The sequence below is a fragment of the Somniosus microcephalus genome, chromosome 3 (genome assembly GCF_052327205.1).
Source record: "Somniosus microcephalus isolate GS21.2 chromosome 3, FLI_Smic_1.0, whole genome shotgun sequence".
Classification (NCBI taxonomy): Eukaryota; Metazoa; Chordata; class Chondrichthyes; order Squaliformes; family Somniosidae; genus Somniosus; species Somniosus microcephalus.
The window spans coordinates 160830084-160843219 of record NC_140989.1 but is presented as its reverse complement, the minus strand read 5'-3'; the positions used below and the strand labels follow the sequence as shown (position 1 = coordinate 160843219).

Here is a 13136-nt window from a genome sequence, read left to right as displayed (position 1 = left end):
GATGGGCAATAAATGCCGGTCTTGCCAGCAATGCCCACATCCTGAGAATGAATTAAAAAGAGAAATGGACTGATCCGCATGCTCACAGATTGGGTGATGGGGGCACAGGGAATAAACTTAAAGGGACAGTCTGGAGTTGTGTTGGTACTTTCGGTTCTCTGTCCAGCTTTGTCTGGGAAGGTTCCAGCTATGGACAGTAGTATGAGTGAGTCTGCTGCCTGTATCGATAGCACACCTGGACCTGAAGCAGCTGTTTCTCCAGTGTGGCCTTGCTGCCGACGGTGCTGTCTATGGTGGCGAGTTTACTTTGAACCCCTCTCAGCCAGGACCAGGTGCTCTGCAGTGTTTCCTCGAAGGCCTGGTGCTCCTGCAGACTCAGCTGGCCAGCTCTCAGCTTCTCCTTCACCGTCTTGGCCAGGTGCTGGTGTCGTGACAGCAGCTGAGAGGCTGGGCGTGTTGCACCTCCATCTCCGTAGCCCAGCTCGTTCAGGGCCTGCGCCTTCTGGCACAAGTTATCGAAAGAATCCCTGGACAGTGAAACACAGGAGCATGCATCAGAATAACAACAACGTGCATTTATACAGCGCCTTTAACCTAGGAAAACATCTCGAGGCGCTTCACAGGACCATAAATCAGACAAAAGAAAATACAGTGTAGCAATATAATATAGTGCGACCTTGACACTTGCTGCAATCTGTCATGTAAATGCTGATGGTACAGGAATGCAGAATGCAACATTAATATCTTTTCAAATGACTCTACCCACCCCATATACGAACATATGAAATTGATGGGCAGGAAAAGACCTGCCTCACACACCATGAAGGCTGGAGCATCATGACTAGGCACTTCCCACCACCCCACCCCCACCACCCCACCACCCCCACCATCCCCCACCCCACCACACCACCCCCACCATCCCACCACCACCACCCCCACCCCACCACCCCCACCATCCCCATCCCCTACCACCCCCCACCCCACCACCCCACCCCCACCACCACCCCACCCCCACCACCACCCCACCCCCACCCCCCCACCACCCCACCCACCCCCACCATCCCCCACCCCCACCATCTCCCATCCCCACCACCTCCACCACCCCCCACCCCACCACCCCCCATCCCCTACCACCCCACCACCCCCACCATCCCCCATCCCCAACACCCCACCACCCCCACCTCCTGGGAGAGGCAAAAAAAATACACTGTCATTCTGCAGTTTATCTCCTGTCCACTGTCCCCCCACCCCACATCCCTGACATCCTCTCCAGGTCCAACTCTGACCTTCAGTGCCTCTCTCCTTCTCGTTGCTGGCACAGACTGGGCCCTGCTCTCTGGAACTCAGTCCCTCTGCTGCTCTATGTCTTTCTCTCTCTGTCTCTAAAAACCTTTTTAAAACCCATCTTTTCAACCTGGCTTCTAGTCACGTTTCCGTATTCTCCCAACCAAAGCTCGTCCTCTTTCATTATTTCCCGCTCTGTGTTCAAGGCGCTGTAGAAATGGGAGTTCTTTCTGCGATTTCAGAGAGGAAGGTTTTCCTACTTTAGACTTACCCAGCACATACGAAATCACAAATCATAAATTAATATTTGCGATGAACTGAAATCTAAAGATAGGGGACAACATGCGATGTAGTACTTTCGGTGTTCCGCCCTGCTGTGACACTCGGTGACGAGGATTGGGTTTGTGCCATTGATTTTCCTCACACGCCACGTTGCCGATCTTAACTGTTCTGCCTCCACAGGTACAGAGGCATCAAGTCACATGAACTACCAGCATATACCCACGAGAAGCCAGCTCAAGAGGAGGCCCGAAAACAGGCTTCCTCTGGACTCCCGGGCCCCAGGCTGTGAGGGGGCCATGGGGGAATTCATTCCATAAATCTCCGCATTCTGACCTGATATAATTAGGGATTGCACAATTCCATTTTTATTTTTGAAGAACATGGTGCATTTGTTTACTTAACGTTCCTATCTTAATTGGACAGCACTTTCAAAGTACCGGCACAGGCACGATGGGCCGAATGGCCTCCTTCTGTGCTGTATGATTCTGGGATTCTACGTTTTTTTTGAAGTCACCAAGCTCACTCGGCGCTCGATATTTTGAAGGGGGAAAGAAAATACAACAGATGGTCAAATTTTATGGGGAAGCACGAAAAATATGGGGGAAACAGAAATCCTGCAAGCTCCAGGTATCATCAACACTCATTTTATTTTCATTTAGGTGTATTTCTGTTTGTGTTTTTACCACAAGTCTGAGAACCATTTTTTCCCCTTACATTCAAACTCCCAGTTCTGGCAAAAAAAAGTAAACAAGATACCACCACTCATTACCTAAGCTCCCACTTTTAGCGAGGTTACTGGGCCGAGGAACTATAGGTAGTATCTGTGATCCATACATGGCACAAGCAAATATACATTTATAACAAGTTATACGGGCACCTGTCTCTTACTGTGTACCCTCTGTATGCTATACAACGTTAAGGAGAGAAAGCACCACTTCATCCTTTAACTCTTTAAGTTGAACAAGCTGTCTACCTCTGTCCTTGAATCTCCTCGTAGAAATTTTCCATCCTCTCCACCTCAACTTGCATCTCTGGAACATTGTTCTTGTTCTCTCTGATAGACTCTGTGACCATCCTTTCTTCTGCTTGATGGAGCCACAGACTCAGCTTCTTGTGGCAGCTCTCAAAGCTGTGATAAATGGACACTTTTAGTCATCGGAACACAAGACAGAGTACACACGCATGTGTCTAAGCAGGGCATGCTGATCTCTGAGCACAGAGTCCAACTAGGCACTCCCGACAGCAAGGCTCTATGCTGGGAAAAAGCTATCTCATAGTCTCTGAACTATGCTCATTGATCTGTGTCCTCACTTAAAGAAACAAAGAACTTGTATTTATTTAGTGCCTTTCACGGCCTTAGGACATCCCAAAGTGCTTTACAGCCAATGAAGTACTTTTGAAGTATGGTCCCTGTTGTAATGTGGGAAACATGGCAGCCAATTTGCACACAGCAAGCTCCCACAAACAGCAATGTGATAATGACCGGATCATCTGCTTTTAGGTATTGGTTGAGGGATAATTATTGGCCAGGACACCCAGAGAACTCCCTTGCTCTTCTTCAAATAGTGCCATTGGATCTTTTACGTCCACCTGAGATGGCAGATGGGGCCTTGGTTTAACGTCTCATCTGAAAGACAGCACCACCAACAGTGCAACACTCCCTCAGTACTGCACGGGAGTGTCAGCCTAGATTATGTGCTCAAGTCTCTGGAGCGGGGCTTGAACCCATGACCTTCTGACTCAGAGGCGAGAGTTTCTACCAACTGAGCCATGTTGACACCTTAGTAATGTACATGACCTGTATTCTCAGGGGCATGCTTTGTTTACACCTACCGATTCAACTCTTCAGCATAGTCCTCCAGGGTCTTCTTGTTCTGTTGGCACTGATTCAAGAAGCCCTGCCATTCCTCTTGGTTATTCGCCAGCTGCTGTTGAACTTGGGCAGCACTTGGTTTGGGTAAGTGTGGCACTAGTTTGTCTCCTTCAGCCACAGCTGCATCCAGTTTATTCTGCCCCACGCTCACCCTGCTCAGGAATTCCTGTGGAAAATATACAAGCCCACCACAAGATCATAACTTGTTCAAATAGAGTCCTTAAAACACACCAAGAACAAAAGGGTGACTAGTTGCACAATCTCTGTACAAACAGAAAACTCTCTGCCACAACACTCGGATCACCTGATGTGTTCATTGAAAATACTTACTCAAGTAAGTGAGTGAGTGAGTGAGTGAGTGTGAAAGAGAGAGTGAGTGAGTGTGAAAGAGTAAGTGAGTGAGTGAGAGTGAGTGAGTGAGTGTGAAAGAGTGAGTGAGTGAGAGTGTGAGTGAGTGAGTGAGTGAAAAAGTGAAAGTGAGTGAGTGAGAGTGTGAGTGAGTGAGTGAGTGAAAAAGTGAAAGTGAGTGAGTGAGAGAAGGCCAAAGTATTTTGTGTTCATTGCATTAAATAACAGGCACCAAACTGAGAGTTGAAAGCAACAACACCGCATCTTTACTTAAAGTTTAGAATTCTTTCTCCGCTCTTGTCGTCCCCCAAACCCCTCTTCCCCTCTCCCTCTCTCCTCTCTCCCTCTCCCCCCTCCCTCTCCTCCTCTCCCCCTCTCCCCCTCTACTCCTCTCCCCTCATCCCCTCGCCTCCTCTCCCTCTCCCCCTCTCCCCTCACCCTCTCCCCTCCCCCTCTCCCCTCACCTCCTCTCCCCTCTCCCCTCTCCTCCTCCTCCTCTCCCCTCCCCCTCTACTCCTCTCCCCTCATCCCCTCTCCCTCTCCTCCTCTCCCTCTCCCCTCACCCTCTCCCCTCACCCTCTCCCCTCACCCTCTTCTCCCCCAGCCCTCTCCCCTCCCCCTCTCCCCCTCTCCCTCTCCTCCTCTCCCCTCACCCTCTCCCGTCACCCTCTCCTCCTCTCCCTCTCACCCTCTCCCCTCACCCTCTTCCCTCACCTCTTCTCCCCCAGCCCTCTCCCTTCACCCTCTCCCCCTCTCCCTCCCCTTACCCTCACCCCTCCCCCTCTCCCTCTGCCGTTCCCCTCTCCCCTTCTCCCTCTCCCCCGCTCCCCTCACCCTCTCCCCTCTCCGCTCCCCTCACCCTCTCCCCTCTCCCATCTCCCCCTTCCTCTCCCCCTCCCCTCTCCCCTCGCCCTCTCCCTCTCCCATCTCCCCCCTCCTCTCCCCCTCTCCCCCTTCGTTTCCTCCTCTCCCCTCTCCCCCTCCCCTCTTCCCTCACCCTCTCCCCTCACCCTCTCCCACTCTCCCCTCTCCCCCTCTCCATCCCCTTAACCTCTCCCCTCCCCCTCTCCCTCCCCTTACTCTCACCCCTCCCCCTCGCCCCCTCTACATTGCCCCTCGCCCCCTCTCCATCGCCCCTCTCCCATCTCCCCCTCCTCTCCCCCTCCCCTCCCCCTCTCCCCTCACCCTCTCCCGCTCTCCTCCCCTCTCCCTGCAACCTCGCCCCTCCCCACTCCCCCTCTCTCCCCTCCCCTCCCCCTCTCCCCTCACCCCCGAACCCTCTCCCCACACCTTCTCCCCCTCTTCCCTCCCCCTCTCCCCTCCCCCTCACCCCTCTCCCTCTCCCCTCACTCTCCCTTCACCCTCTCCCCTCACCCCTCCCCCTCCCCTTCACCCTCTCCCCTCACCCTACCCCCTCTCCCCCTCCCCTCCCCCTCCCCCCGTCTCCCCCTCTCCCCTCACCCCCTCTTCCCTCCCCCTCCCCTCACCCTCTCCCCTCCCCCCTTCTCCCTTGCCCCCTCTCCCCTCACCCTCTCCCCTCCCCCCTCCCCTCCCTCTCCCCTCACCCCTCTCCCTCTCCCCTTACCCTCTCCCCTCTCCTCCTCCCCATCTCACCCTCCCCCTTTCCCCCTCACCCCCTCCCCACACCCTCTCCCCTCTCCTTTCCCCCTTTCCCCTCTCACCCTCAACCTCTGCCCTCCCCATCATTTACTATATGGCTACTGACTAGAATGGATTGCTGAGGTATATCTCCTCCAGAGACCTGCCCGCCACTCAACAGGTCCCGGTCTGAGTGGAAACTACTACAGGAGCAGAGCTGTAGAATACAACACCGGCCACTCGGAGTCTGGGAGGTGGGAACAAGCTGCATTTAGTCACACAGCTGCAGTGATTTACCTCTCTCAGTGCCTGGTTGGCATTGAATTTACAGGAGCATGATATGTTGTTCATTGCAGAATCCTACTGGGAAATAACCAGTGACAGGGATATATGTGCACTGTTACCTTGAGCTGAATATGCGCTTTGTGAAGTTGTGTGCATTTATAACCTCAGGATTAATGAACAGATAACAGTCACCAGCTCCAATCTTCACTCTGGTGCACTGAATAATATTTTCACGAAGAACTTTGCTTTGCGAACTGTATAAATACTCTGAGCTACAGTCAGTGCACAGAGGGGTTCACAGACCTGGAGTTTCTGCTGTTTCTCCTCGATGGTGTCTGTATCTCCGGACTGGTCACCACATTCTTTCACTGACGCCCTCGCATCACACAGCCACTGCTGAAACTCCTGCAAAATCCCTTCCAAAAATAAAACAAAACCATTATAAAATGTTCCCATCGCACATTCCACCAATACTGTTCAGTCAAACTGTTAGATACAGCTATGTAACTTATACCGAAAAATTCAATCCTGCACCTACTTCATCAACAAACGTTTCAACAGGACAAAATCCAACATCAATAGTAATATTCACAGGGAGTAACAAACAGTAACACAGAGGGAGTAACAAACAGTAACACTGAGGGGGAGTAACAAACAGTGACACTGAGGGGGAGTAACAAACAGTGACACTGAGGGGGAGTAAAAAAGTGACACTGAGGGGGAGTAACAAAGAGTGATACTGAGGGGAAGTAACAAACGATAACACTGAGGGAGAGTAACAAATGGTGACACTGAGGGGGAGCAACAAACGTTATCACTCAGGGGGAGTAAAAAATGGTGACACTGAGGGGGAGTAACAAACGGTGACACTGAGGGGGAGCAACAAACAGTAATACGGAGGGGGAGTAACAAACAGTGACATTCAGGGGGAGTAACAAACAGTAACACTGAGAGGGAGTAAGGAACAGTGACACTGAGGGGGAGTAACTAACAGTAACACTGAGGGGGAGTAACAAACAGTGACACTAAGGGGGATTAACAAACTGCGCCACTGAGTTGGAGTAACAAACTGTATCACGGAAGCGGAGTAACAAACAGTGATACCGAGGGGGGTAACAAACAGTAACACTGAGGGGGAGTAACAAGCAGTGACACTGAGGGGGAGTAATATCAGTGACACGGAGGGCGAGTAACAACCGGTAAAACTGAGGGGGAGTAACCAGCAGTGACACTGAAGGGGAGTAACAAACAGTGACACTGAGGGGGAGTAACAAACAGTAACACTGAGGGGGAGTAACAAACAGTGACGCTGAGGTGGAGTAACAAACAGTAACACTGAGGGGGAGTAGCAAACTGTGACACTGAGGCTGAGTAACAAACAGTGACACTGAGGGGAAGTAACAAACAGTGACACTGAGGGGGAGTAAAAAACAGTAACGCTGAGGGGGAATAACAAACAGTGACACTGAGGGGGAGTAACAAACAGTGACACAGAGGGGGAGTAACAAACAATAACACTGAGGTGGAGTAACAAACAGTGACACTGAGGGGGTAACAAACAGTGACACTGAGTGGGAGTAACAAACAGTAACACTGAGGGGGAGCAACAAACAAAGCCACTGAGGGGGTGTAACAATAAGTGACACTGAGGGGGAATAACAAACAGTGACACTGAGGGGGAGTAATATCAGTGACACGGAGGGGGAGCAACAACCGGTAACCCTGAGGGGGAGTAACCAGCAGTGACACTGAAGGGGAGTAACAAACAGTGACACTGAGGGGGGTAACAAACAGTAACACTGCGGGGGAGTAACAAACAGTAACACTGAGGGTGAGTAACAAGCAGTGACACTGAGGGGAGTAACAAACAGTAACACTGAGGGGGAGTAAAAAACAGTGACACTGAGGGGGAGTAACAAAGAGTGATACTGAGGGGAAGTAACAAACGATAACACTGAGGGAGAGTAACAAATGGTGACACTGAGGGGGAGCAACAAACGTTATCACTCAGGGGGAGTAAAAAATGGTGACACTGAGGGGGAGTAACAAACGGTGACACTGAGGGGGAGCAACAAACAGTAATACTGAGGGGGAGTAACAAACAGTGACATTCAGGGGGAGTAACAAACAGTAACACTGAGAGGGAGTAAGGAACAGTAACACTGAGGGGGAGTAACAAACAGTGACACTAAGGGGGATTAACAAACTGTGCCACTGAGTTGGAGTAACAAACTGTATCACGGAAGCGGAGTAACAAACAGTGATACCGAGGGGGGTAACAAACAGTAACACTGAGGGGGAGTAACAAACAGTGACACTGAGAGAGAGTAACAAACAGAGACACTGAGGGGGAGTAACAAGCAGTGACACTGAGGGGGAGTAATATCAGTGACACGGAGGGCGAGTAACAACCGGTAAAACTGAGGGGGAGTAACCAGCAGTGACACTGAAGGGGAGTAACAAACAGTGACACTGAGGGGGAGTAACAAACAGTAACACTGAGGGGGAGTAACAAACAGTGACGCTGAGGTGGAGGAACAAACAGTAACACTGAGGGGGAGTAGCAAACTGTGACACTGAGGCTGAGTAACAAACAGTGACACTGAGGGGAAGTAACAAACAGTGACACTGAGGGGGAGTAAAAAACAGGAACGCTGAGGGGGAATAAAAAACAGTGACACTGAGGGGGAGTAACAAACAATCACACTGAGGGGGAGTAACAAACAGTGACACAGAGGGGGAGTAACAAACAATAACACTGAGGTGGAGTAACAAACAGTGACACTGAGGGGGTAACAAACAGTGACACTGAGTGGGAGTAACAAACAGTAACACTGAGGGGGAGCAACAAACAAAGCCACTGAGGGGGAGTAACAATAAGTGACACTGAGGGGGAATAACAAACAGTGACACTGAGGGGGAGTAATATCAGTGACACGGAGGGGGAGCAACAACCGGTAACCCTGAGGGGGAGTAACCAGCAGTGACACTGAAGGGGAGTAACAAACAGTGACACTGAGGGGGGTAACAAACAGTAACACTACGGGGGAGTAACAAACAGTAACACTGAGGGTGAGTAACAGGCAGTGACACTGAGGGGAGTAACAAACAGTAACACTGAGGGGGAGTAAATAACAGTGACACTGAGGGGGAGCAACAAACAGTAACACTGAGGGGGAGTAACAAATGGTGATCTGAGGGGGAGTAACAAACAGTGATACTGAGAGGGAGTAACAAACAGTGTCACTGAGGAGAAACAAACAGTAACACTGAGGGAGAATAACAAACAGTGACACTGAGGGGGAGTAACAAGCAGTAACACTGAGGGGGAGTAACAAACAGTAACACTGAGGGGGAGTAACAAAGTGTAACACTGAGGGGCAGTAACAAACAATCACACTGAGGGGGAGTAACAAACAGTGACACTGAGGGGGCGTAACAAAAATTGACACTGAAGGGGGAGTAACGAACAATCACACTGAGGGGGAGTAACACAGTGACACTGAGGGGAAGTAACAAACAGTGACACTGAGGGGGAGTAATAAACAGTAACACTGAGGGGAGTAAAAAACTGTGAAATTGAGGGGTTAACAAACAGTGACACTGAGGGGGAGTAACAAACAGTAACACTGAGGGGGAGTAACAAACAATGACACAGGGGGAGTAACAAACAGTGACACTGAGGGGGAGTAACAAATAGTGACACTGAGGGAGAATAACAAAGTGAGACTGAGGGGGCGTAACAAACAGTGACACTGAGGGACAGTAACAAACAGTGACACTGAGGGTGGTAACAAACAGTGACACTGAGGGGGAGTAACAAACAGTAACACTGAGGGGGAGTAACAAACAATGACACGGGGGGAGTAACAAACAGTGACACTGATGGGGAGTAACAAATAGTGACACTGAGGGGGAGTAACAAATGGTAACACTGAGGAGGAGTAACAAACAGTGACACTGAGGGGGAGTAACAAAGAGTGACACTGAGGGGGAGCAACAAACTGTTACACTGAGGGAGAGTAACAAACGGTGACACTGAGGGGGAGTATCAAATGGTGACACTGAGGGGGAGTAACAAACAGTAACACTGAGGGGGAGTAATAAACAGTGACACTGAGGGGGAGTAAAAACAGTGACACTGAGGGGGAGTAACGAACAGTAACACTGAGGGGGAGTAACAAACGGTGACACTACGGGGGAGTAACAAACAGTGACACTGAGGGGGATTAACTAACAGTAATACTGAGGGGGAGTAACAAATGCTAACACTGAGGGGCAGTAACAAACAGTGCCACTGAGGCAGAGAAAAAACTGTGACACTGAGGCGGAGTAACAAACAGTGACACTAAGGGGGATTAACAAACTGCGCCACTGAGTTGGAGTAACAAACTGTATCACGGAAGCGGAGTAACAAACAGTGATACCGAGGGGGGTAACAAACAGTAACACTGAGGGGGAGTAACAAACAGTGACACTGAGGGGGAGTAACAAACAGTGACACTGAGGGGGTAACAAACAGTAACACTGAGGGGGAGTAACTAATAGTGACACTGAGGGGGAGTAATAAAGAGTGACACTGAGGGGGAGTAACAAACGGTGACACTACGGGGGAGTAACAAACAGTGACACTGAGGGGGGTTAACTAACAGTAATACTGAGGGGGAGTAACAAATGGTAACACTGAGGGGCAGTAACAAACAGTGCCACTGAGGCAGAGAAAAAACTGTGACACTGAGGCGGAGTAACAAACAGTGACACTGAGGGGGGTAACAAACATTAACACTACGGGGGAGTAACAAACAGTAACACTGAGGGTGAGTAACAAACAGTGACACTGAGGGGGGAGTAACAAACAGTGACACTGAGGGGGTAACAAACAGTGACACTGAGGGGAGTAACAAACAGTAACACTGAGGGGGAGTAACTAATAGTGACACTGAGGGGGAGTAATAAAGAGTGACACTGAGGAGGAGTAACAAAGTGACACTGAGGGGGAGTAACAAATGCTGACACTGAGGGGGAGTAACAAACAGTGACACTGAGGGGGAGTAATAAAGAGTGACACTGAGGAGGAGTAACAAACAGTGACACTGAGGGGGAGTAACAAATGGTGACACTGAGGGGAATAACAAACAGTGACAGGGAGGCGGAGTAACAAACAATGTCACTGAGGTGGAGTAACAAACAGTAACACTGAGGGGGAATAACAAACAGTGACACTGAGGGGGAGTAACAATCAGTAACACTGAGGGGGAGTAACAAACAGTAACACTGAGGGTGAGTAACAAACAGTGACACTGAGGGGGAGTAACAAACAGTGACACTGAGGGGGGTAACAAAGAGTGACACTGAGGGGAGTAACAAACAGTAACACTGAGGGGGAGTAACTAATAGTGACACTGAGGGTGAGTAATAAAGAGTGACACTGAGGAGTAACAAACAGTGACACTGAGGGGGAGTAACAAATGGTAACACTGAGGGGGAGTAACAAACAGTGACACTGAGGGGGATTAATAAGGAGTGACACTGAGGAGGAGTAACAAACATTGACAGAGGTGGAGTAACAAATGGTGACACTGAGGGGGAGTAACAAACAGTGACACTGAGGCAGAGTAACAAACAATGTCACTGAGGCGGAGTAACAAACAGTAACACTGAGGGGGAATAACAAACAGTGCCACTGAGGGGGAGTAACAAGCAGTAACACCGAGGGGGAGTAACAAACAGTAACACTGAGGGGGAATAACAAACTGTAACACTGAGGGGCAGTAACAATCACACGGAGGGGGAGTAACAAGCAGTGACACTGAGGGGGAGTAACAAAAATTGACACTGAAGGGGGAGTAACGAACAATCACACTGTGGGGGAGTAACACCGTGAAACTGAGGGGGAGTAACAAACAGTGACACTGAGGGGGAGTAATAAACAGTGACACTGAGGGGGAGTAACAAACAATGACACTGGGGGGGAGTAACAAATAGTGACACTGAGGGGGAATAACAAACAGTGAGACTGAGGGGGAGTAACAAACAGTAACACTGAGGGGGAGTAACTAATAGTGACACTGAGGGGGAGTAATAAAGAGCGACACTGAGGAGGAGTAATAAACAGTGACACTGAGGGGGAGTAACAAATGGTGACACTGAGGGGGAGTAACAAACAGTGACACTGAGGGGGAGTAATAAAGAGTGACACTGAGGAGGAGTAACAAATAGTGACACTGAGGGGGAGGAGCAAATGGTGACACTGAGGGGAGTAACAAACAGTGACACTGAGGCGGAGTAACAAACAATGCCACTGAGGCGGAGTAACAAACAGGAACACTGAGGGGGAATAACAAAGAATGACACTGAGGGGGAGTAACAAACAGCGACACTGAGGGGAAGTAACAAACAGAGACACTGAGCGGGAGTAAAAAAATTGACACTGAAGGGGGAGTAACGAACAATCACACTGACGGGGAGCAACAATCGGTTACACTGAGCGTGATTAACAAACGGGGACGCTGAGGGGGAGTATCAAATGGTGACACTGAGGGGGAGTAATAAACAGTGACACTGAGGGGGGTGTAAAAACAGTGACACTGAGGGGGAGTAACGAACAGTAACACTGAGGGGGAGTAACAAACGGTGACACTACGGAGGAGTAACAGTGACACTGAAGGGGTGTAACAAACAGTGCCACTGAGGGGGAGTAACTAACAGTAACACTGAGGGGGAGTAACAAATGGTAACACTGAGGGGGAGTAACAAACAGTGCCACTGAGGCAGAGAAAAAACTGTGAAGCTGAGGTGGAGTAACAAACAGTGACACTGAGGGGGGTAACAAACAGCAACACTACAGGGGAGTAACAAACAGTAACACTGAGGGGCAGTAACAAATAATCACACAGAGGGGGAGTAACAAGCAGTGACACTGAGGGGGAGTAACAAAAATTGACGCTGAGGGGGGTAACAAACAGTGACACTGAGGGGAGTAACAAACAGTAACACTGAGGGGGAGTAATAAACTGTAACACTGAGGGGCAGTAACAAACAATCACACGGAGGGGGAGTAACAAGCAGTGACACTGAGGGGGAGTAACAAAAATTGACACTGAAGGGGGAGTAACGAACAGTCACACTGAGGGGGAGTAACAAACAGTGACACTGAGGGGGAGTAATAAACAGTGACACTGAGGGGGAGTAAAAATCTTTGAAATTGAGGGGTTAACAAACAGTGAAACTGAGGGGGAGTAACAAACAGTAACACTGGGGGAGTAACAAACAATGACACTGGGGGGAGTAACAAACAGTGGCACTGAGGCAGAGTAACAAACAGTGACACTGAGGGGAGTGAAAAACAATGACACTGAGGGGGAGTAAAAAACAGTGAAATGGAGGGGGGTGACAAACAGTAACACTGAGGGGGAGTAACACACAGTACACTGAGGGGGAATAACAAACAGTGACAGTGAAGGGG

General features: G+C 50.0%; 1 protein-coding gene across 12 annotated transcripts in view; it reads right to left on the bottom strand.

The window, feature by feature from the left end:
- The window catches only part of syne1b (spectrin repeat containing, nuclear envelope 1b), an 834787-nt gene that overhangs the window by 511891 nt on the left and 309760 nt on the right, over positions 1–13136 (bottom strand). For all 12 annotated transcript variants that reach the window (XM_085981815.1, XM_085981811.1, XM_085981814.1 and 9 more), the window contains 4 exons: positions 5975–6087; positions 3400–3605; positions 2540–2695; positions 236–527 (listed from right to left, as the gene is read on the bottom strand). In XM_085981815.1, coding sequence (XP_085837941.1) covers positions 236–527; positions 2540–2695; positions 3400–3605; positions 5975–6087 — 767 coding nt within the window. The remainder of the gene's footprint in view (positions 1–235; positions 528–2539; positions 2696–3399; positions 3606–5974; positions 6088–13136) is intronic.